This window comes from Anticarsia gemmatalis, chromosome 6 (assembly GCF_050436995.1).
Source record: "Anticarsia gemmatalis isolate Benzon Research Colony breed Stoneville strain chromosome 6, ilAntGemm2 primary, whole genome shotgun sequence".
In the NCBI taxonomy this organism is placed as follows: domain Eukaryota; kingdom Metazoa; phylum Arthropoda; class Insecta; order Lepidoptera; family Erebidae; genus Anticarsia; species Anticarsia gemmatalis.
In genome coordinates, this window is record NC_134750.1 from 9,882,391 (window position 1) to 9,909,914 (window position 27,524).

At 32.6% G+C, this 27,524-nt stretch overlaps 1 protein-coding gene across 3 annotated transcripts in view; it reads left to right on the top strand.

Moving 5' to 3' along the window:
* The window catches only part of LOC142973724 (uncharacterized), a 242,803-nt gene that overhangs the window by 142,441 nt on the left and 72,838 nt on the right, over positions 1–27,524 (top strand). For 2 of the 3 annotated variants that reach the window (XM_076115699.1, XM_076115701.1), the window contains 2 exons: positions 6,240–6,293; positions 17,997–18,026. In XM_076115699.1, the coding sequence (XP_075971814.1) occupies positions 6,240–6,293; positions 17,997–18,026 (84 nt within the window). The remainder of the gene's footprint in view (positions 1–6,239; positions 6,294–17,996; positions 18,027–27,524) is intronic. The other variant, XM_076115700.1, reaches the window with a different exon arrangement.

The window sequence follows — 27,524 nt, forward strand, 5'->3', positions numbered from 1 at the left end:
AAAAAAACAATCCCATATTTTGCCGGCCTATTTAGGTATAACACGAACAAACTTTTTGCAGTAACTCATTATTTCTTTTTATTTGTTTGCAAACAATAAAAATCAAATGTATGCGCGCTTTTGTAGTTCAGTTCAAGGTCGAATATAGTGGGCCACGTTACATAAGAAAATTAATTAGTTTTTTAACCATTTGAACCATTTACTAGAACTTAATTAAAGGCTTGATTAAAAAGATTTTGAATCGGAATACCCATTGGAATTTTATTTTGAGAATGAATATAGGTAACAACTAGAACATTGTTATATTGCAGTGTTTGTAATTTTGACATGTTACATCAAAGTTTATGTAAATTTTTCATGTCATCACGTTATATGATGCCGATCTTTCAAGATACACTATGCACGTGTGAACGTCAAAACTCTCAAACATTTAGCAAGTAACTGGGTAGAGAATCTAATATTGGCGAAATGAATCTTAGCACCGTCCATTTGAACATAAACCTAAATGTGGTAACATTTTCGTTTCAAGAGTTTGAAAACAAGTCGAAAGTGATTATTTTTTCTCCGATTCTTGCTCTCTCTATTTTTGCGCAGAACCTTACGATCAAAGTCTCTATTATAACACATTCATACTACATAATTAGCGTACTCAAAGAATAACAATACAAAGTCTATTTGGTTCTTATCTCGGCAATCTTGACGTAAGTAAGAACATAATAGTCACCGCGAGATGAGATATTATACCACTACGGACGACCACAAATGGATACCAATAAACTATTATCGTAAAAACTATGGCTGAGTCCGAGTTGAAGCAAAGAAAGCCTGTTTTAGAAGTCTATTTATTTTTACAATTGCCTGTCTGCCTGATATTACGCTGAACCCCTTTTTAAGTTCGTAATAAAAATTACCGTATGTATTTCTTTTCCTCCCTTAAACTATGCGATTTAAAATTCTAGAGAATTATTCCCAAAAACGTAAACGTTTTTGCGGTCAAAATAATAATATGATTTTTACAATGATATTTTTATGGGAATTATCAGAAGGTTTCATTTTCTCAGTTATTTAAATGAGCCTAAAAAATTTTATTCAGGCTGGTTTTCTCACTTTTCCTACATTTTTAAGTTCAAAACAGCCACAAAACTGAACAAATGTTTCACAAACTTATAGCATAATGTGCATAGTGAATAAAGCAAATCGATTAATTTGTCTAAAACATCGTAGCGCAACTATTACGACTACTAATTAGTTCGTTTACTTGAACTGTGTTAATTAGAAAGAACAACACGTTTGACTCGCTCAAGTTAAGCGTTAGTAAATGTACTTAGAACACTTAAACACTTTAATTATCGTATGTTACTTGATTATGAAGATACTATCACGTAGTTGTCGAATTTGTATCGAGTTGAATCGAGTATTTGACATTTGAACGATAATATCGAGTTTTGATGGTATAAGATTAATGTTAAAAATCAGGTAGTTAAAATTGAACTAATTTATTTTGTTTTACAACTATTATAATAAATTACATTCAACTTAACCTATCAAATGCAATTTATTTTAGTTCATCAAAACATAGAAAAACACTGAATCACATAAATTCTAATTAAGCTAAAAATATCATGTTGTTACATAAATGTGAACGAGTTTTTACTTCCAGTTTCTAATAAGGAAAACGTACGTCAGTCATCTGATTATTTTTAGAACTTTTATTTAATATTAGCTTGAACCCTTGTCAGTTTGTATCGCTGGGGACACATTAAATTGAGCACTCAATCATACGATTATGATGAAATTGCTGATTGATATGGTTGGAAATTTTCCTCTGTACTTAAAAGCGTGCTACCTTTTATTCTTCTCTCTTCTTTTTGGCCTGAGGCACGTGGGTATATAAATTAAACCGACAGCTTTTTTCATGCCACATACTTAAACCATTTCAAAACACCTATTAATTCCTTAATGAAATTTTCAATTCTAATGTTATAAGGATACGATTATCATTTTCCTTGTAGTTTCTCTAACTCTCCAGGCCAAAATAAAGACTAGTAAGTAGCAAACTTAACTTTTTTCCTTGAAACCTTTGATAGAGAACAATATCATTCCGGTGTAGTATAAGTACAACGACATATTATACGCAAACACATGCTTACCTTACCTAGCCCTTCCTATGGGTTCAATCACCTGTTAATAAGATGAAAAACATCAGTTTATCTATAACTAGGTTCTACTTTGATCAGTAATACGGTACAATAATCTTTACATGTAATAACCATGTAACAAAATTAGAAAAAGTCACAGTGGATATTTCTGACCTATTGCAGCGTAGAAGTCTTATTTAGAACTAGCTGACCCGTGCGGCTCCGCTCGCGTGAATTTCGTACTGTTGCTTATTCGTTTGAGCACGCGAATTGCGAAGCACTCGATACACCTACACATAAAAATGCTAACAACTCTTTTGTCATCTAATGGTTATTTACGAAAGGGACCTGAAGGGCACACAATGTGACACAGGCTCAGGCAGGCCTGATTTCCTGTGGTTACCTTCTTTTCCGCTCTCGTCTGTATCCGTAGCAGTTTACAGTGTAAAATATAATAGGTACCTTATTATAGACTGACCATTGCTTACCCGTCTGGATTCAGAATATTATTATAGGTCCTATTTGCGCCGGAGCTCTTCAGACGCGTAATAATGTATACTTGCGATGATACGTCCGAAACCGCGTAACCATTGTATTTTATACTTATATCATCCGTTGTTTATTTTTTAAAACTTACCACATAGTCTGTTTCATAGCTATCCAATTTATTTCCTTAATGCAATTAATTTGGTTATGTGATTCGAACAACAGCGCCATCTGTCAGTTGCGGCGAACAACGACAACAAACGAAATTACTCGGTTTGCCATCTACCATCTAGGATATCCCGATCGCACCGGACCCACGTAAACCAACATTTTTGTGTAATATATCATACAACATTTATGTTTAAAAATCTTATAAATGTATAGCATGTTTCAAAGGTATTTTTTTTACAATAAAGCCATCAAAATAAATTAATTAGAAAAAACATGCTTTGTTGCGGTTTATAACGCCATCTATTGGTTGGTGCGAACAACAGGTATCGATACGGCAGGCGCCGCGTTCACTATGCGAATGTTGTGAAATGAGTTGTAACGCCATCTATGGTCTCTATAGGGAAACGCAGGTTCAAACGATTTCTACGTATTTTTTTCAATTTTCTAAAAATCTTTGAAATTTTATGCTATAAAAAGTATCCTAGAAATTGCTCCACTACTTATTCTATGCATATACCAAATTTCAGTGCATTCTATCCGGTAGTTTTTACGTGATAGCGACACATACAGACGGAGGACAGACAGACAGACAGACAGACAGACAGACAGACAGACAGACAGACAGACAGACAGAAAAGAAAATTATAAATTGCAGATTCGGTATCAGTATCCGTTACTAAACATCCCCCATTGGTTTTTTTTTAAATATATTCAATGTACAGAATTGACCTCTCTACAGATTTATTATAAGTATAGATGACATTAGTTTACTATTACTAGACACTATTCTATTGAATTAGGTACTTATTTAGTTAAGAATACAGTAACAAACATTGGTGCGATTCACAGATAGAACTTCCAAATCTGGTTGTAATTTGTGTCCGTTGCTGTATGTTTATAAAAGTCCGCATGACACAAGCGCAATTTTTAGTCTGGGATTCTTTTCGAAAAAAAATCTTCACAGTTAAACTATACTAGAAAAAATAATTACTGTTAGTTCTATAGATAATTTAAAACAGCCGTTATAGTCTTACGGTCGTATTATAAGTCAATCTTGCTGATGATTTAATCATAATAGCCAACACTCTGTACTGTACCAGTGTACAAAGTTCGCAATAGTATATAGTGAAGTTATAAAGTAGTTAGTATAATCATAATAATATTAAAAAGTCAATGCCTCTGTGACGTCACGAAACGTGATTGATCAATTGTAGGCAAGTCATAGGTGGCAGTACTGGCAAGCAATTGAATTAAATAAATACTTAAGTTATTAAGCTACTTGTTCACGAGGATCTGTCATCGGTTTTAAATGATCAATATACAATTAGAAAGGTATCTACGGGTCTGATATAAAACATAGTAATATTCACAAATAAAGACACTGAAATAATTTTGTCACCTCAGTAGAAAAAAAAAAATAATGGTAAATTTTTCATACATAATAGTACATATTAAATATTGACATGATAGGCCTTAAGATATTGAAAATTGACGTAGGTGAAAATGAGCGAACACAAACGTTGCATTCAGCGCCCCTAACGTATTTTAGAAGAACTAACATTTTACACAAAAATTTAACTCTCAGACGTTCAAAACAAGAATAAGTAAAGGCTCGATAGTATCGCAAGTTCGTTATCTAGGTACAGTGTATCATACTCTTTAGCTACGAAGTTTTTGCAGAGGTCAAGCAACTTTATTGAAGGATGCGCGAAGTAATCTGTGAGTGCTTTCATAGATGTTTGACCAACAACAACAAAGGATCAACAGTTATTTTGATTGTACAACAAATATGAAATGTTTGTTTAGAACTTCACGCGTTAATTTACAAGGTTCGCATTAAAAGAAGTCCCGTTTATTGTGTAAGAACTAATTATCAAATACCTTTGTAATAAAAATAATACTGTAATAAGTTGTCTGACTATAATTTTTATAGTGTAGTGTAGTCCAACAACTTCGTATAGAGCTTAGTCAGGCACGATTTGTCTTTATAATTTATAGTCATGTGTGTTCCCAAAAGTTGTTTAACTGTATACACAAAGATATTAGACTATTGCCCGGGAAATCCACAGGTAGACAATTAATTATATCTATCTTTACAACATTATTAAGTAAAAATAAACAAATTAAATGGTGTCACAGCCACACAATATATGTATTAAGATGGTAAAACCCACAATTTTGCCTAAATAAACCCTATTATCTAAGTTACTGCCTTGGGAATCTCCAGTAAAGAGCCGCATTTATAATTTTAATTTTATTTGTTAATTTCTCGAAAATACCTTACCTAGTAGGAACAATAGGCATAGAATACAAACTCATCCGAAACTACAATCACATATACATCACACATAAGGAAATCGAACCCGATATATCAGCGGCGTGCAGTGGAACCATGTCATTTTAAAGACTGCGATCATCAAAATGTCTATGCTTTACAAAAACTCCCACATTTTTAGAAAGACCGATAATGCATAGACTTTTCATAAACATCTTATAATACATCTGAACGGCACATAATCGTCAATGATTTTGTCAAATCGTCACCGACCGTGTCCCTTCACGCTTCAGTCGCGACCTTCTTTATATTACGAACAAATTATATAATTCTGATTGTAAACAAATCATAAATATTTGTCATTCAAATACGTAGCTTACTAATAATGCAATATTATTGTTTTGTGCGGGAATCGAACTCAAGACATGCGTGACGTTAGAAGCCGTTTGAGGACTACACTACAAAAAGCATAGTGACTAGAAATCATTTTCTATTCCTGTGTCATTTACAAAATTATTTCTAATCAGCAATCATTGCCTATTAATAGAATGAAGAAGTAAAGTATATTATAAGTATGTTTCAGTAAAAATAGAACCCAAGACCCGGAAAAGCTTAGTGACCAATTTCACCATTGCACCACGAACGCTATTCGATTTATAGTATAAAAAAACTCTTTGTCCCGCGGTTGTACTCCTATGGCGCAGTAGTTATAAAGTCATCAAAATCAGGTTCAAGTTTGTACCCTAGGTCGTAAATATATGACGAAAGTACCGGTTAACGTTTTTAGATTTAACTAACACAATTCACAGTTTACTGAATTGAATGTTATCAACACGCCGGTGTTATGCATACCTTGAAAATGTATTTCTTTTCTATTTTTTGTCCGTTCTTTGCATATTTTGGCCTCTTGCTGTCAAACTTTACCACTTTATTCAAAAATAGTACAAAAATACGAAATACACACTAAGATACAAAGTGTCGTTTTTGTACCAACTAAAAAAGATCACTGAATAGCGATTTGCAACTAGTTAAAAATTGAATTTTTCATAGGTAATTTGCCACTAAAACTATTTTAAATGCTAATTAGAGCCAGTTCCCTTATTAGTTATAATTACATTGGTCACAAAAAATAATTGTATGTCTAATTTGGCTAATTTGTTTTGTTTCAGCAATGTCGGCCGATGGGTCGACCACGGACATCAATGCCCTGCTCAATGATACAGGTAAAATATAAATTTTGTATAATGCCACCTATCGGTATCTTGTGTAATCTACATCATTTGTTAGTATACATGGATTCTTAGTAGTTTAAGTAATATACAATAGATGTCGCTCAAAAAACGTAAAATGATTACCACTCAAATAGTTCAATAATATTTTAGTAGATGGCGCTTAACATAAACTTGTAACGCCCTCTAGTGTCTTGAAGACAAACTGCTTATAATAACCGCTGAACATAGATGGCGCTACAGTCACAAGTCTTACCTAATAACAACAAAGCATAGTAGATGGCGCTGCATGTCAAAGCGTATGAATAAAACTTTTTCAACTATTTGTACCTTCTGTTATATATAACATAAAGTTGAAAAAGTTTTAATATTTGCTCGTTGAACTTGTTGATACTGTTGAAATATAATACGAATACAATTTTTTTGATTTTGCAAAAAATATCTTATTTAGCTCTAACTAGAGTACTAAGTTTAAGTAAGAATACGAATCCCGTTTGTGAGCGTTAACAGTACGAGGTATTCAGTGGAACGCATTTCACACTTTTTGCCGGAGTAGTAGCGGGAAAATGATTTTAACTTTTTCTTGCACTTAGGAGGAAGTTTTTAGAACGTTATTATTCAATCATGCAATACGTAATTCATTCATTACATTGTCGTACCAAGTGAGTAACTGATAATACGTTTACTTAATACTTTTATGGAAGTAAGATGAGCTTCATAAACCCAATGAATCTTTTACGTAGATAGCTACATAATAGGGTAACCTACGTCACCGATGTCGTCAGTGACCATAAGTTGTCAACCTTAATTTGTACCAAGCTGTTATTTAACAGAGTATTCATTAGCCATCGAGATAACATCGAAGAGTTATTACGTAGTCAATAAAACTACCGATACTGTTTTATTAAAACTATTTTATTCAATTAATTTGATAGAAAAGGATCGTTTTGAGAATCAACCGACTGAAAAAAGCAACATTTAAAGTGTCTTTTAGTAAGGAAAGGAATCAAAGAAACAGTACTTTTTGTACGCCCTGTCGTCCACTCAGGTCTACTATAAAAATGTTTAAGATGCCTTAAGATTAGCGACAGCTTGTCGTAGCACCCACAAATTACTATTTAGTCAAATAACTTTCACTAGTAGAAAGCATAATATTATTGAAATATTTTAATTTTAATGAAATTATGGGTAATTAATTGACATTGAAGTTTCCATAAATATGTAACAAGTTGTACCAATAAGGTATCATGACGTCACAAACATGAGATGACGAGTTTTCCGTTTTTTCTCGTTTTAAATGGAAATGAGTCACGGTGGTAGTTTTCGCGGAAGATTTTTTACATGGAATAATACTTACTCGTTAAGGTAGTGCCTTATTGTATTTAATTACTACTGCACGTGAGATTACGTAAATGGTGATCTCTAATATAGCTAGTCTAGTAGTAGCTATAAGAGCTCTTTATGATGATGCCTTTTATTCATAGAAATTGTGGAAAATTTTATTTTCCTTACATTAATAGTATAGTAATATTTATATTTATTATTGGAATTATATAATTCCGTACATTTTGTATCAATTTTACTAGAGAAATCTTAATTATTTTCACGTTCATTTATATTTGTTTGGCAGTTTTTTAGTTTCTTCTACTTACTTAAAGGTACAACTTATAGTAAAAAAGTTTATACAAAACGCGGATGCCTCCAAACTTAAATAACTAAGTAAACATCTTTAATCTAAGTTTATTTTAAACTTTAGTCAATCACAAAAAAATATGTTTGACGTCTTTTTAAAACAGGGTAGCAAAACAACAGACCCTTGATAACAGGAAAAATAATATTTTTGGGGAAAAAACGCTACATTTTAATATTATTATTGTTTTTACAAGTATATAGAGCAACCAGTGATCCGTAGTACAATCGTGCAGTCCTCATATTAGATTACATATGACGTAGTGTGACCGACATTGAAAATATTGTTTTACATAAACAGAACATATACAAAAACATGTTTACTATGACATGTATTTAACAAAAAAATAGTTTTTTATATTGTTTACGGAGATTTACTGCCGATGTTGACATTTGGAAAATTTTAATGTTTGACCAATTCGTGTAGATTTTTTAATAAACAATAATTGTATAACCTCTCATTATGGACTCGAGGCCTTATCCTTCCCGCGGCCGAGAGGAGAACCTTGCCCAGCAGTAAGGCAGTCGGTTTTTGGTATTACTAAACAATTAAAAATCAAATACCTATGTATGCAGGTAATTCAATTATTTAATAGTTATCTCCATTTGGCTGTTCAAAATTATATCCTACTGTACTTAGGTACTTACTATACTTAAATCTCATAATCGTCAAATTAAAAAAAAAAACAATTAAAGAAATGGTGCACACTTCAGGCAGTGATAACTGTACTTTACATAAAATAATTCGTTTCAGAAAAATACAGGTGCGCAGTACATAATACATGTTATGTTTAGTCATAATATATAATGTTACGTAAAAACTGTTTACAAATACATTATTTACAAATAGTCCACAATAATATATGATACATCTAGAATTCTAGAATTTCCAGTTAGGTACCAGTTAGTATTGTGTCAAGTCATACTCATAAGATCTGTTTACTTGTTACAATGTAATATCAAAAGATTTACATATTATTTATGCTTTATGTTATTCCGTGTTTTATATCTTCAGTCAGCAAATTAATATAGGATAATATTAATTATTCGTTTGTAAAACACTGGTAATAAAAGTATATGTACACATTATTAAAGGTGTTAAGTAGAAATATAAATATCGTTACTTTGATAGAAGGAACTTTGTATTACGAACATAAAATTACTATGTTAATCATAACGTAAGTAAGAATCACTTAACTGAAAACTTTTTTACTGAAAATTAGGTGTTAGACACACCTTTAAATATAATACTCATAAAATAATTTTAAATTTAAAGATCCGAGTAGTTATTTCGTTCAATTTTCAACAATCGAAATCGTGTCAATGAGACAGTAAAAGCTACTTAGGTATAATTAAATTTAAAAATAATCTCTACTATTCCTTTCCTTCTAATACATAAATCTCATAGTTCATACATTACTTTACAGTAAATATAAGATTTTATCGTTTCAAACTTTTAAAACATTTTGTTTATTTATTTCAAGTCAATATGTCTGAGAACGCTAACCAATTAACATAACCGTTTTTTCGTCTATTTAGTTGCGTCAATATTTTTTAAAGTAACATAAACAGAATTATGTAAATAAATATGTTTTTCCCAGGTGTACTACGTTTTAGTGAAACTACTCAATTACTTTATTACGTAAGCATACTGCAAAGCGTAAAAAGCCGGATGATCAGATTTATCTTAATCTTATTTTAACCTTGTTTTTACCGTATGCGCTTTTGATTACAATTGAAAAGATTATAAGCTATGCGACATTTTAATCTTTTTATCCGCTGTAATGTAAGTCATAACAAAAGTCTTAAACTCTTGACATGTGAAAGTGAATACCTTATTTAATAATTAATGTTAGGTCGGGGAAAAGTCTTTTCGCATTATAGTATGTATGAACTTGTGTAGGGAAAAAATGTGTAGTGTAAGTAAACGAATTTTCGAACTAAACGAACTACGAAAAGTCGTAATACGCTTTCACAGTAAATTTTTGCTTTGAAAGAGCACTCAAATCCGGATAATATGTACAGACTGCAATCCTTTCGCTTAAAACGCTGACGTACAAATACACTTATAATAAATGCACACACAAAAAATTCTGACTCTATCCCTAGTTTAAGGGATAGACTCAGAATTTTTTGTGTTAAAACAACTATATAACAAACATATTATTAAGTTTGTAACAGTGCTATGTAATTTTTCGTGTTGTTTATCTGTTAAATGAAATAAAATATTATTATTATTATTAAACTATAGATAAATTTGCAATATAATAAACTTTTAGTAGGTGTTTCAAACCTACAGCTAGCTAGACAAAATACAAAGCTTGACAGCTACACTGTAACATAATCCTCCTTTGACGCTGTCGGTTGTGGTCGTATGTAACTCAAGTCCGGCGCCGTTCCGTCATTGGGAAGTACTGTAGGCACGACTCTTGATAATGATGCCTATAAAGAGGTTTCTTCAAAACTAGTTACTTCTACTAAGGAATCTAGAGTACTAGGGACCTTAATAAGATACAAACGGTCAAGAACAGCGTTTTCACGCTGTAAGTAACTATTTATCGGTAAAAAACCTGCGATCATCATCTACAATGGTTGTGGCATCACGTCTAACATAACCAGTAATAACCACAGTCAGTGTGCTGTGGATGTTGTCAAATCTACAATCGATAATTAGAATTTCTGAATTTCCTCGCAGATTTAGTTCTAATCAAATACATTTAAATTCCATTTTATTTTAAGATACAGACAAAGTTTCAGTAAGTTATTTAAGTTAAGTTTATACTTACAAGCGTATCTTGAAGTGGTAGGCATTTTGCAAGTCATTGGGCGATAAAACAAATAGTAGTTGCTAAGCTCTTACGAATATGATGTAAACATTTTAGTCAAATACTATCATTATCGTAAATGTAATATTGTCATATCTAACAGCTTTTAACCACGTGCTGTGATAACCATGATTTTCTAACAATACAGTTTAGATGTAGCAAAATTACTTCTGCCAAATGTGGGCTTAGGAAAATATATGTAGTAATGTCCTATCATCAATCTTATTGTTTTAATTGTCCAAGCTGTTAATCACAAGACCCTAGACTTTATTTCCGAGCAGCAGCTGGTTCTTAGTAGTAAAATTTGCAAATAAAATGTGTGTTTAGCAATTACACGGTATCTATAATAACTTGGATAGTTAATAACCAAGAGAAGTAATCCTTCAGTATAAGAATCGTACACTCAACACTTATAATCACTGTAGGCTTACCACTGTAACGTGAAACAAATAAACCTTATTACAATATTAGGAATCACGCGAGATGACCAAACATATCACACGGTCACACCACTCCGTACAAACAGTATTATTGGCCGCTTAAACCCTGATAATATGAAAAAATAACTTTGTTTATATGAAAAATGACGCAAAACAATAAATCTGGAATTAGCAACAGTGAAACAGACAGGGGTAGCAACCAAATTGGTATAAACAATGATGAAATGTGAGTCGTGTTTTCAGTTCAGGGTTACGAACTCAGGACGGAGTATTCCATGTCATATCGCTGTGATATCGGAGAGAGGTTAAGGTGTGTCAACATTTATTATTAGCTGTTATCACACCCCCTGCGGATAATAATATAACGCTATCTGTCTAGGCCAAGTGCTTTTTGTTGTACGACGCCATTCATGTTGACAGGATGTTTTGTGTTTTCTAGTATTTTCTAGCCATTATTACGGTGAAGTTTGGCCCAACTTGTTGACCCTTGCCATATTCTAATATGAGACCCTCGCCCAGGATTAAGGGATTTTTCTTGGAATTACTAGATTGACAATAGCCAGAATTATTAAGGAATAAAAAACTTAAAACTTTTTGTCTAGCTTTAGATTTAGTGCATAGACTGACTAAAACAAAGTATACTATAATTAAAACATTTATAGGGTTTTCTATTTTAGTCGATGATGAAATAACAAGTCTAATTTGTTTGTGAGTATAATCTTTGTTTGGAGATTAACACAAAGCCGTTTAAGCCGCCTATTTTAGAAATAGATAAAGGGTCTTTGTTACTAAGGAGCATAATTCCTTTGTTCTTGTCACGTCTTTTATCGTTAATTCTCTGTTGATTATTTAAATAAAAAATATATAATCTTTAATATGTTTTAAGGGGATTTCCCAAAAAATATGTAACTCAATGTCTTCGCTGTTAGTTTAGTAATAGTTCACTCCACACTCTACACGAACCTATATCTTATGCAAGTAAATAAAGCGGGATTTTCCCCATAACTTTTTATGCTTGTAACACATGCAATTTAAAAATCCTACCATAAGCTAAACATATTATTTTATATAAAATATTTAATGACCCACAAATTCAATCCGCGAATTAACTTATTAATAACTAATTGCTCAAAGGCTTATGCAAAAGCCCGCGGTTTTCGCAAACCACGCTGTAATTCGTTTGGGCCTTACAAAAATGAATAAGTTGTACCAAAATAATGTTAAATATACTGTTACTAGGTCCAGTTTTTTATCAAATTGATTACAATTCTTCTCTCATTTCAAACATGAAACGTTTTAAAACATTATTGTTCAAGACTGCGCGTTCAGTTGATTGATTTATTTTTTCATCTCTAATTGGCGGGTTAAATGACTACGTCTTTTGCGTCTGAATCAATTTTAATTGCGACGAATTCTACAGTCTTGTTTGTAAGATGTTTGCCTCAGAAAATATTATTTGTTAGTCGTTTAGGTACTTTAAAACATGTTTTTTCTCTCGGTTCGATAAAAACATTTAATTTTGTATTAACAAAAATGTGTCATTAAATTATAATATTGGGATTGTCATAATTAATGGTGTTTATGCCTATAAAGGCTACATTATCGAAGAAGTTTTGGAAAAAGGTTCTACCGATACAACTTGATTTGTTGTCAGGTCAATTTGCTTATTTAAGCCCAAGGTTACTTCGAATTAGAATAATGATTTACAAGCGAAGAACTATTTTAATTCAGAATTTCTAGCCTATTATTTCAAGCGTTCCAAATCGATATCGGTTTTGTTCCAACACTCTATATTTTAAATGCTTTTTGTTGTTTATTTATAATAACAATATGTAAATGTACTGCTATTTATATACCGACATCCTCAAAGTCTCTTCCTTGCTTTACTTCTTAAACTCGCCTTGAATTTAAAGTCGAAACATAATTTATTGGTTTCCTAAAGTTAACATCTTCCTTCTACTTAACACTTAAGTATATAGAATAATCTGGACATTAACTTTAATGTCAGACTTAGCCTTCCTACGTTAAAGGCTAAGAATAACTCGTCTGCTTAACATTTGGTGTGAAATAACATCAAATACATTATCTCTCTGTTTACTCGATGTATCCAGAAATAGCAATACTTAAACAGTAAATATTATTGAGACGATAAAATCAATAATATAGCTTTATTTTAAAAGCTACGATCGAAGGATAAGATATATCTCACAAATCATTGATTTATTATCGCGATCTCTTTGAGATATACATCGCCGGTATGAAGGTAATTTCCCTATTGTCTTGTCTTGGAATAAGAATATCAGTTCATCAGATAAAAGGTGCAAACTAAAACAAAGAAAAGAAGTATGATATCTTTATGTAGTGTTAGTGTATCTTTAGAAGTTCGGTCTGATTTATTGATGTACGCCTTTTATGAAATCTTATTGCAAATGCTATAGATACTTTCTGCAATCTTTTCCTATGGTCAGTAAAAGTATTATTATCTGCAGTATAGTCTTCCTTAGCAACCACATAAACAATATCCACTCTAGTAAGAATCCTATTCAAAATAAAGCAATACCATAATACTGATATAACATTTCTAAGATCTGTAACTTTCTCTTCATTTTACACTCGTCTCAGCTAATGTGTCAATAAGGAAACTTAGAACATCTGCATCTACAATTCACATAATAACATACTCATTGAAGAGCTAGTTAATATGAGTAGGAACCCGTATGCTGTGAATTATTGCATTACTTCTAGAGAACAGTAAAACACTGAATATATTACACTAAGTGGTATAAAGCGGAAGAACTGCATACAGAAACACTTCAACGTTTATTATCATCACATCCGCTGTGTAAAGGTTCATTCACATATTGTAGATTGCCGCGAAAATTATCCAAGACTGTTTGTTTACGCTTATATTGGTAACGCTGCAGGATCGATCTATATATCTAAGTAGCCTTTTCAGAACTAGAATTAGAACCTTAATTAAATGAATAATAGATAAATCTTAGTGTCAAAGAAACGCTAAAGCGAATGGTAAAAATTAAACATATTCATGAAGAGCTAAAGGCAAGGAACTGGAACAGGCTGTTGTAGGTTTTGCAAAAGATGTAAAAGGACGAGCAATACCGGAGCATTTATCTAGAATGTAATTCTATATAGGTACTATCAAAAGCTCTATTTTGAGTGCTAGTCTTTGTGAACAGAACCTAAGTCTTATTTATTGTTATAAACAATAACACTATTTGCGTAGGTATTGATAGTTTTGCTTGTGATTCTTGTAGGCGGTTCAGTTTAACTGAGTAGATAAGGATATTAATATGCTAGCACAGTTTCCGCTGTTCGTGGTATGTGGAGACAATCGGCTTCCTTGCTTCCTGTTAGTGTTTACGATTGCACTTGTGTGCTATGCAGGTGCATTTTGAATACTTACTTGGAGAATGTAAAGGAACGGTGGATGACAACGTGCAAACCAAATATCGTAACTATTTGGGTTATTAAATATACTACTTTTTTAGTAATATAAAAAATATTGAATGTTTCATGGATAAATCATGGAGTTTTCTGAGCATGCTATCTCATTTCGCGACAATTTTCTATCAGGGAAACGCAACAAACCTTGCTTTGGCAATTGATATCAAGATAGGTCCTTGATCAGCAATCACAATACTTTATTGGATCATTACAGCGTTCGATTCGTTATTGTTTATTAGTAAGAAAACATACATTTAAGAGGGTTCTCCTTACCTAAAAAATTTAACCTACTGCCATAAGTTTTTCAGTTGACTTTCCTCGTATGAATAAGTACAAAGACACGTCCAATATTTCATTCTGTAATTAATTTACCTTTACTGAAGTCGGGTCAAAGTAAAGTCACATGATGGGTCATTTTTTAAAACCGATAACTGTCATGCGTCACCAGTGACCTTTCAGCGGTAGCGCATTGCTACCGAGATAGTAAGTAATAAGGTTTTCGTTACATCTATGTAGTTCAGTGGATGCTCCAAAATTGTGCCTTTTGTTTGCTTTATTTTATATTAAAAATGTCTGACGTAATGATGATAGAATATGCGTTTGTTTCTGAGTATTCGTAATCAAGTGTTTTTGATTAATCTTTAGGTAATCGCGCGATTCATTAAGCGATTTGGGGATAAAAACGTAGTTTTGTTTTTTTAATGGCAGCAATACTATTACATTTCTTATAAGAAAAATGTTTTGAAATGTTAAAATTTTCTGAGAAATACGGACAAGGTTAACAAAATGTCAGCTTGCTCTTGGTTATACTAACCTTTATTTTCGAAGAACTAGCTCAAACTGGACTTATTTAAAAAATCAACATACTTGCGTAAATAAATACGTGTTTTCCTGATTGATTTTCCATTTATTGTAAGCGGAAAGACGACATCAAAGGAGAGGTAGTGTTTACGGAAATAGTAACGTCCGCACACTTCTAGACTATTAATCGTTTTCACATTGACGTATAGACTATCTGTATAATGACGCTTGTAACTGGATATTATTTTAATATTGTAGATAACTGTTAAAAATGCGAAACTTGATCATAGCTTTTATTTAGATGTACCTAAGATTTCGAAGCATAAGATGATTTGTTATTAAAAAAATAAATGTACAAAAATGCGACTAGTAGAAATGATTACTTAATGGTCCCAGACCACATGTAAGGGCTTAGTTTATAAACAAATAAGAATTAGGTTTTGAAAAAAATGTAGACTGTATTTGTTGTATGTTTGCAGTTAAACACAACTTATTAATACATCAATCTTGTTAACATATAACGCTAATAAATATGTTCTATACATTTTCTCAGAATATTCTGAATATTATATAACACATAACAATACTATATTACTATGTCATCATAGAAACAAGTAAGCTAATACATTTTAATGAAGTATGTCATTGCTAAGTGATTTATAGAAATGTAATAGGTACATAATTTTTAATGCATGACTTCATAATGCAACAAGAGGAAAATCTTGGGGTTTCACATAAAGCTGATTTGTGATGACATGCTTAAGTAAATTAGGAGTTCAGAAACTTCTTTGTATGAATAACTCACTGGTTACTTGAGAGTTGGGGTTCCGGATCATTATTGATAAAAACGCAAGAAAATAAATTGCGGATACTTACTATGTATTGTTTAAACCATTTGGCGATTAAAATAAGTGGCCAGAAGTTTCTTGTCAGGTCTTCTCATTTGGCTCTACCTTCCGAACTGACGACTATCATAAGTGTCAGCATTTGATCTAAATTAATAAATGATTTGATTTTGATTTATACGGAAACCACCTAAAATATTTATATTATGATGTTATTTTTGTATTTTGTTGATATGATGATATAGCGGCAACAAAAAAACATTATTTGGAGAACATTTCAACTGTTCAGTGCACGGTTCGTAAGATAAAGCATGGTGACCGACAGAGACACAGACAGTAAAGTCTCAGTAATAAGGGTTCCGTTTTTAGCGTTTGGGTACGAAACCCTAAATAGAGTGTTTGTAACACGTGGAGTATGAATGATGTTGCGGTTTTCCTTTCCTTTGATACCTATTTTTGTGAGGTGCATTGTTGAAATAGTTTAGGTATTGTACTGTTTGTTCAGTAGTAATTAGTTTACTTGAATGGTAAGGAAAATATGGAGATGATTCTAATTAGCCTGAAAGTTTTGTCACGTTTAAAAATAGAGACAATAGCTTCAATATGAATGTAACCTCTGAAACCCTCATCCCAAACCTGAGAATAGTCATAGTTATTTTAAAACATCGTATTTTATATTCATATTCACTTTAGCAATCAGTTATTGTTGTTTGACAACGACTTTTGCGAATGTTGCTATATCAAAAAATATTAGGTCGGGGAAAAAGTTTTTTCGCATTATAGTATGTATGAAGTTGTGATAAAACCTCTTTGGCTTCAAGAATCACAAATGAGTACACGGTTCATTAGGGTTTCTTTCAGTGAGCTTGTGAGGTACCCAAATATCGAGCTTTTTTGTGTAGAGAAAAGATTTCATTACAAGTTCATACATACTATAATGCGAAAAGACTTTTTCCCCAATCTAATATATTAGGAAAGATTTAAGCACGTATGTGAAAAACACTGTATTGTCTAAAAAGGAGACTCTTTACAATGTACCTAATATCTGAAACCAATCGTATTATATAATAACAATGAGCAAGAGTGATTATTTAACGATCAATTACTCACTTACACGTGTAAGTCATAAATAAACCTATTTTATGAGGTGCTCATTATTAATTGTAAAGTCGTCGTTGTCACTTACATAAAAGCTGTCTTATTGGTAATTTATATGATTAAAATGAATTATATTCTATTAATTTTAAAACTTCTTTGAATATCCTCAACTCATGGGCGATTACTTACTACTATCGAATTGGCAATCGTTTACCTATCGATATATTTTTTATGAAACCCCAATCAGCGCCTCTAGCGGGTGTAGCTGGAACCAATTATTAGGAACATTTTAAACTGTCAGTTTTCTTGATATCGACGAATTGGTTTTGTGTTTTGTTAATGTTAAATTTTTTATCAATTTACATTTATATTATCATCAAATGTTTTAATGTGTTTGTTTAATGTGTGTTTAGTTTTAAATGTTTGTTATTGATCACGAGTTCACTGTTGTCACATTTAATCCCATTTTGTTAAGTTTGTGCACCCATTCTCATTTTTACATATTTTCACGCATTTTGTTTTTTTCTATTTCAGAATCAGATCTCACGAGCCTATCACATGTTGGTAAGTACATATCACTTTTATTTATTTTACTCATAGACATTTTGTTTTGTGCGTCCGGTGATGGTAAAATCTTATTAAAACAACATTCCGATCAGGGTATGATATTTAATATTAGGTTGTAAATACTCAATATCTGAAGAGGTTACGTAAAGCTTCTGATGCAATCTTGATGCGCAAAAATCGTTATTGGTAGAGTCAGAAACATCATTTATTTTAATCAATTTCTATCGAGTTTTGCGCTCAATCACTTCTATTAGCATCTCAACTGATTGACAGCACGACATCATAATATACCAGCTCAAATAGGATGTTTTGGATAAACCATTGCCACGAGGCGCGAAATCCAAAATAAACATCTATTCTTATGAGGCCACATTCTCTCGAGCGTTGTGAACTGGCATTGTTCTGAAAGTACACTTCCATTGCTCTGTATGTACAGAAATATGATCATACACAACCAACAATGTTAGCAATGGACACAAAATTTAAGGTGAGGATGAAAAAAACTAGTTTTGAGTACTACAGGAATAGCAGAAGGTTATATAACCATTGTTTCGTAACATTGTCACTCGTATTTCACACAGAGGTGAAGAATTTATGAGTATCACATCCGGGGTTGGCGATAAATAAGATGATACGTGATTTATAATTTATGACGATCTGGATGTAACTGGTAGTAGAAATCAGGTTAACGTTACCGACCTTCGCACCCCAGAACACATCGTACAAAAATGATATTCAGCAGATAATTACTTTGAAATGTCAAGTTAAAATGAACGTAACAAAAGGAATTAATAATGCAGTTTTAATTAATATTTATTTGTTGAACAACTTGAACATTTTTCTAATGTCTTCCGTCATATTTACAGCTCGCATGTAACTCAAAGTGTCAATCATTTCTGCAATGTTTAGACTAGACTTCCTAGTAAATAAACATTTCATGAATGCTTGATCAAAGCTGTTTTGATTTACTTTATATGTACTGCATTATCATTCTTGATCAATCATATTCTGGATCAAAGAGTATGAGGACTTGAAGTGAATTGAAGGTTTACATTACGCTAATGAATTCTTTGATATGTTTGTTTTTATTGATATTCAATCTTGTACAAATGCTCAGTAGATTGATAAACAAATGAAATTATATACGAGAGTAAATTATAGTAATAATTGAACTCAATGTAGAAAATCATGAAATTGAAACCTTTGATTACGTACTAGCCCAGAATGATCCACATTACAAATTGAAATCAGTTGTAAAATATTAAATGAAAGATGCAGTAGACATTTGATCTTTGTTAAAAACGATTGATGCTCAGTTCAATACCAAATCGATCATAATGAATCAAAGGGCAAAGCGCAGTACTTGATAGAACAAATAGTTTCGATACATGATAAAGGAACAGTTCTCAGTGACCTTATTGTGCCAGCATGCGTTTCAATTAACGCTCATAACAGTAATTGGTGTCAGCATTCGGTACTATAGCATAGTTCCTACAAAGTATAGTTTATTCCATTAAATGTTCATTTACACAATTTACTTGTAGCGGAATTTGAAATTGCCGCCAATTTGTGCAAATTTGCCCGGTATTCGGCTATAAACTAAACTTGTAGCTGAAAATCAGACACAACTAGCCTTGTTAATTGAAATTTGTTACGCCGATATCGCATTATTGTTCCGTTTCACTTGTAGAATGTAAATAGGTCTCAGTAAACAGCTCTACTTCAGTTAATATATCGTGTCATTAAACTTAGTGCTCCCACAACGGTCCAAGGGTCAATCTTTCGAAACTGTTTCATGTTGATTGTAGAATGTCAAACGATATTTTTCGAGCTCATGTCAAGTGAGTGCAGCGAGTAAATTTACGTTATACTCGTTAAAATTCCCAGACATTTTGGCATTTCACCAATTATCACCATTGATATGGTTATTAAATTCTGTACACGACCACCTTATTACTTCTCAAGCAGTAAAGTTATTCGTTAAAATGTTTTCCTCATCCTGGTGCATTTGGTGTTCTATTAGTAATCCATTGATGTTATTTCCGTAAACAATCACCGGAGTAAAATATCAGAGATTGAACGGAGATATAGTGAGGGGAAGTAAGATACAGTTGTTGGCCGCGATCCAACCTTCGTGACAGTTGAGACAAAGGTAATTATTGTGCATCCAAGTAGGTATATGTACAAAGAACAGAGGGTTTCTTAAAATAAGGTCTTAGAGTTTTCAAGAGTGTACGTTAAACGTCTTACGTACGGTCTGTCTGTTGATGCACTTTACGAGTAACATATTTGTCAAAATTTGTTTATACTGTTCAGTATCACGTGTCTTGTTTTGCATTGTTACGATCTCTTATACCAAATATTGTTCTCGTTTACGGTAAAACGTTGATAAACGTAGGTATCTCGAAGGTGGCAACATGACGCCGCAGATTTGAGATCGAAAAATAGTAAGCAAAAAAAATTGCTGACATAAATTACGATAATCGCACAATTAATTTTAATGGTATTCTAAATTGCCTCATTATAAGTCTTTGCATGCGGTCTATACATGATAGAGATATTTATAATAAAATTCACGGTAAAGAAAAAGCAAGAATAAATGTATTCCATGGAGAATATTTCTCACATTTGTTTGTATTTCTAGTCACGATGTTTGACATGCTCAATGGCCATTGCAATCTTACGTTTCACATGTATAATTGCTGGAACTAATTTATGCTGCACTTTTGAATGAGAACAATACAAAAGTCACATTGCCAGTCACATGAGCTATTCATTTAGATAGACGTAGATTCTCATACTTTTAATAGGCCACTTATTGGCTTTGTGGAGGCAAAGGAAAGTTAAACGATGAATAAGCTGAAACATGCAATTAAATACAAGTCATCAATAAACCAACCAGGCTGTGTCTATTATAAAAAGAAATGAAAGTTTTTGTAGAAATTTCTCTGCTATCGTTTTGAGATTTTAATATTTGTTTGACAACAGAAATCAAAACAACGCGTATGTAATGTCTTCTGGTTTATTACATAGAACAAAATACGTAGTTGAAACCATGGTCACTAGCTTTGTTAGCGCCTTGAGAAAATGCGGAACCAACAAACAATAGACTGGACACATTACCATAACAAAATGCAGAATTGTAAAAGAATATTTATAATGTTTTTTGTTTGTAAACATTCGATGGTTGTTAAAAATAGGGTCGGAGCAATCAATAATGCATTGTTTTTCGCGAAACTGATAAATTAGATTCTGTGTACAAAAATGTAAACAGAAAACAGGAAAAACGAAAATCAACACAAACAACACCTTCCACTACAACAATTCTGCGGAAAGAACTAAATGTGTTTTCAATAAGACTATTTTTAATTTTTACAAGACGCGCAGTACATTTTGACGTTGAAACTGTCCAGAGAATATCAAGTGAACAATTAAACTCGGTTTGATTATTTTCGCAGACGAAAAAAGATCTGACGAGTTTCTACGCAGTGTTCCAGCGAAGAATTTTGCTACTGAATTTTTAGTAAACGTTATCTTAGGATTTACAACCGCAACAGATAATAACAATAACAAAATCAGGGAATTAGGTAACTTCTACGATATGTTATGAACATTATTTACTATCGACTACATAATACATATTATTATGATAAAAGGATTTGGCTTTTCCATATTATTCGTAGTACATCTAGTGTTATGTAATAAATAAAGGAATTCAACCCATTAATTTCCCACTGCTGGGCAAGGGTCTCCCGTAATCAGGGACGGGTTAGGCCTTGAGTTCACCACACCGCGCAGGCCAAGTGTGGATTAGGGACTTTGCATATCTTTAAGAACTGTTCTAAGGAACTCTCAGGCTTGCAAAGTTGCACGTTTTCCTTCACCGTTAGAACAAGCGATAATTACATATTTTTAAGAGACACATTACTTCCAAAAGGCATTAGTGTTTGTCTCGGGTTCCAACCTGCAACCACTGACGTGGGAGAAACCAACTTAAACTACTCGGCTATCACAGCTCTTTTAGTGGTATCTGCGGAAAATTTGTTGAAAGGAAAATTTTTATTTCTATTACTAATAGATTTGTCATTGTTATAAATAGTAAAAACTTCAACTGTCAGATAAGGCTTATATCTTATCTAAGAGGCCAGAGTAGTTTACATAATTTAAAGTGTCTTTCGTGAATTATATTGACCATGAATTATATTAGATAAGTGTACCTTATGTAATTTCAAAGTCTGCATTTATAACATGACTTTCAATTTGTCCATGCAAGTCTATTTATATCAATTTTAAATCAAGTTCCGTTATAATGTAACTTAAAACTAATGGAAGGGAAATCAGTTGACTAACTTGAAGGCTGATTGGATATTGATTGTAAAAACAGGAGTATTTATTTCATCTCAATTAATAATATTTCAATTCACTGTCAAACACGTCATTTACTGTATGTGTTTAGTAATACGATCGAAATAAATAAATTTGCAAGGGTCAAGCCGCGATTTACTTTTTTTTTGCCTGCATTCATGAAAAAATGGCGTTAATTTGTGTGTGTTATTATAAATTGTGCATCAATCCTATTGTCATTGAATTTATTGTCTTCAAAATCCTCTTACATTATACCAAATGCATTCCAAAGTCTAATACGCAATTTCAATAGAAGTCATTTTAAATTCAAGTCGCGTTTTTGTTTTTACTACTAAACACTACACGGTTTGCGGAAACTACGTTTCTTATGGTATACGTGTGTATGCTAATAACTTAATTGGCATTAGTTTTGTGTTCCAAAAAAAGATGACAATCAGCTGCAGACGTCGCGTCGTGACTTGTGATCAACGGTTACTCATCAGAAGAAAAAAAAACCGTTGAAGTTGTTAGAAGATTATTTATTTATTTGTTTTTGTTATGTTTATAAATACTACCTATTATGTTTTTACAAATCATCGGTTCCAACTGTTAGTTTGACTATATGCATTTGTATGTCTACGAATTAATGTTGTTTCGTGATGAAATCATTTTAAATTGGTTCAAGGAATCGTTTTCCCAGACGCATGACGTCTTTCAATGAAAACCTATCATTTTTCGTTTTCTAGGGCACTTAATGCACCTTCTGCGGGTGCAATAAGGTTCAATTATGATTCGTGATTTCTTTTTTACTGTAACGATAATTTTGCTTCATATTTGTATGGTGTATTACTTGTCCTTGCATTGACAACCGAAACCGACCCACTGACCTGAATATGTAAACTAAACAATTTCGATGCTTTTGTTAAAATATACTACACGTTCGTGTTCGCTAATTTATAAATGTCACGAAATTTGAGGGTATAGCCCTGTTCGTGTATTAAGTATACTTTATGATCGTATAGATAACCTTCCAAATATGTAGACATAATTTTGGGTAGGTTACCTACCTACGGGAAAAACCCACTTTAGTTGTAGAATTTTAGCATTAAAAATGTTAAAAAACAGCAATAAAAATACTTTAAAACATTTTTAGGAAGACCGCACACAGATACAAAAACCACACATACAATCTCAAACGTCGACCACCTATAGATATGAAAGCTTGTTCTACAAACTTACCTAAAGCTGAATATATTCTATCACGTTTTCTCATGTAACCAATATTAGAGAAACAGATGTTTAATGTTATACAATCAGTCATTCCACGTCTTCGCACGAGTCTAAAACACTGGGCGCCGACTAGACGCTCACGTGTTCATTATTATGGAGTTGAAAAACATTTTAGGACAAAGTATACTATTAAAATGTATGACATCTGAATTATGACGAGATACCGTTGCGAAAAGAAATCACGTGTGGAGAATAAATACCGGAAGGGGGCGTCCTAACACATAATACTTATTACGAAATTTCTTGAATACGAATCGATTAAGGCTAGTGCTACCTGTGCCGAAATATCAAGTAAAACAAGTTAAAAAGCATATTTTACGTTAATCGCCGTATAATAGTAAATAATATTATTATGATTATGTGAGACGCATAAGCTGATCATAGATCCCGTTTTGCTCGAGTTTTTGGGTAACCATGTTCCACGTTTCAGAGATTAAGTATGCGCTAATTTATATTAGTCACACAATAGGAACGTTTAGTCCTTCATACAGTAGAAGCCAATCTCTGACGTCCTTTGGAATAAGAAATGATTTTATATTTCTAGCTTTACAACAGGTTACGACAAACCAAAGCGGTTTAATGTGTTCGTGTTTGAGTCATAAAACGACCGTCTGTTACCAAATGTCAGGTCAGTCGTTTGCCAAACGTAATAATTCTGATTCAGGAAATAGATGTCCCGCTGTTTACTACTGTCAATGGACCACGTTTAACCATTAAAGCGGGTTAAATTTGCCAAAGTAGTTTCTAAAAGGATACTGGGCGTTCGAAAACATCATAAATCTAATGATGAAAGTGTGATATTGGTGTTTTAATTACATATATCCGATCTTATAATTATAAAAGCTAAGCAAAGCAATATCACACTTTAGATTAAAATTAATTTGCAGAGCATATTAGATGAAATCCGAGCAAAAGATAAAGAATACTTGCAATTTGTGAAAGCGAAATCAGGTTGTTATCAATGTTGCTTCCGCTTGTGCGATTATAATAAGGATGTAAACAGAAGACATCGTAAACTATGTTATAATTAAACTGTCGTAATTCTATTCATGAGAAAACAACACGTAGATATAATTTACGTGCAGCCTACAGGTGCAGTCATCAATAAGGAAGTTATTTCCTATACTACATTGATTTCCTCAAAACAATCTTGCGTAAGTAGATTCTGAAATAACAAGTTTATAGTACTTTTAGGCGTCCCACGCCAACCGCACCGATGCACAATTTCAATTGTCGTGATAGAAATAGAATGCAATGTGTATTCCCGCTACATCTATTGCGTCAAAATGTTTGATATCAGAAATAAACTAGTACTTTCTCACGTCAAGTGATGACGTATTTGAGGTGTGCTATTTTGGCTTTGTATTTTTAGAGAACAGAGAATTGTATTTGTTTTAACGCTGAAGGTACTTAGTGACGAAACCTAACAAAAAGTCCCTGAACGTCTGTTGTTGAAGGTATGTTTCTATACCTGTTCTTTGCTACCGTGGTTCAAAGCTTAATTCGGCCCTCATTCCGGGAGCAGTTCATTGCCAAGCTGTAGACCAGTCATGAGCTAATTTTTTGTACCTTTTTTGGTACGATTGTTTTTCAGGAAGTTACGTAATACGCATGTAGGTGGATCTATTTGGTTTTTGCGTGACATTGAGAGATGAATCACCTCTTATCGTTTTGATTGAAGGTTGTGAGATAGGACTATTATTAGTACGTGCGCATAATTTAAGGATTACAACCTACTCTTGTGCTAAAACGTGATTGATTGTTGTGGACTTTGTTACTCACAGAGACACTGAAAAAATCTTTAAAATATTCCCAAATTTAATACTGATCTGCACGTATTTCTCGGAGGAAACGTTACTGATAATGATTCAAACAAACATAGTCATAATCATAAACAATTATGTCAATATAATTCCAGAAGTTTGTTTAAATTTGCGTGGTATTTACGGTCCCGATTCGCTGTAATTGAAGCAGAATTACCAGTTGACCGCCAACGCATTAGAGCAACTAAACTGTGTAATCATCTTGTACCTCGAACTAAATTCTCGTGTTGCGCAACCTCATTCTACTATCTTCGTTTATAATCTGATGTTTGTAGTACGACGCCGCTCTCCAAGGTTGCTGTCAGCTGACCAGGAAGAAAGACAGCGATGAACACTGCGTTATTTATAACTGAAAATGTTTGGGGGCGTGACTCTTGCGTTTCTCGTGACTACTCTTGTGTTCACTCTTATTGCGCAGGTGTGTGTCCTTATCGGTGACGTCAGTAATTACAATACAAATAAGTAATAAATTTACATTAATTACGCCCGTTATTCTATTGCTCCTGTATAATGATGCATTGATCTCTTGGAACAACAAAGATCTATTTATCTGTTCACGATTTCCGCAGACGTATTGAATATTGTATTTATTGCGTAAAAGTACGATTGCAAAAGTTCGTGTGCGACTTTATTATATTTATTTAGATAAAAGTGATAAATTGCGAATCAATCGTGAGCGTTGGTAATAAATTAGAAATCAAATGAGATATTAATATGGCTTGAATCCGGTAGATTTTGATGATATTGTTTATCGTCCGATTTTATGGGTTCACATCCATATGTAAAAATAACGAATAACAAAGATTCAATAAACTTCTGTTTCAAGATCAATATGAGACAATTGTACGTGGGGTTATTGTATTTCATATAATATTCTAAAAACGTTTTGTTCTCGAGATAATTCAATAGCAGACAATTCTCTGGAAACGCTGAAACTAATTCTACAATTAGCAATTGTTCTAAATGCGTGTTCGGCGGCTGGAAGTTTAATGGTCACCGTAACTAAATACTACAGAAGATTGACGTCATTATGGTAATATGTCTATTTGAATTAGTATCGCTATCGATATACGTTATGAGATTACAACATGCTTTGTATTACTTGAGACAAATGTCTCAGTTTACTTAGAAAAGGCAGCTCTTTCTTTGAAATAATTACTTTGTGTATTATTCCTTTCTTGTTCATTTACTTCTCGTATTTTTCAATTATTTCTTCGTCTTAAAATTGACGTTTACTTTTTCATATTTTGCATTTCGTTGCGTCATCATTCCGTTACAAATCATTTAGCTTTGAATGGTTCGGTCACGTCAATTTAATCGGTTTGCGACAAATGAAAAGAAAGACGCAAACCGAATGGCTGAATTACATCAGAAACAGCGCACAAAATGTACATACACTTTGAAACAATTGTGTTAATGTAAAGGCCGTCTATTACATTTAATTCTTTTGCACCGACCTTCATTGTTGCTTCAAGAATTATCGATTATTTACTAGATTTTACGATGTCCTTCATTGAATTCTTTGTGTTTTTTAGTCTTATAATAAATTTAATTAGTCTCTTCACCTGCCAAAATGTCACGTTTCTGAAGGTCAATTAAATACATGGGCAATAACCTGGGACCATTACCACTTACCTTCGGGGATGTCCCAAGTACCTGAAGGTAGTTGGTCTGTATTAAATTGTATTCATCATTACCGTGTCAAGGTCAGGGCCACAAATTGATAAAGCAATGAACTTGGTATTTATTTATCATTCACTGATTAGATTGTACACAAAATCTGTTTTGTTTTATCATAAATATTAATGTAACGACTTGATTTTTTTCCACGATTGTGAATGATAAGATTGTTTTGTATCGTAATATGTTTGTTTGTTTATTTTTCATAGAAATGTTGGGAAAATAGCTTGTTTTTTTCCTTGATTCAGTAAAGGTACTGCGCTGTTACAAATATGGTGCAAGAGATATTTTTAGAAACTTTTCACTAACGATTCCTGATAACACGATCTAATATTATTGAAAACGTGATTGCATGAGT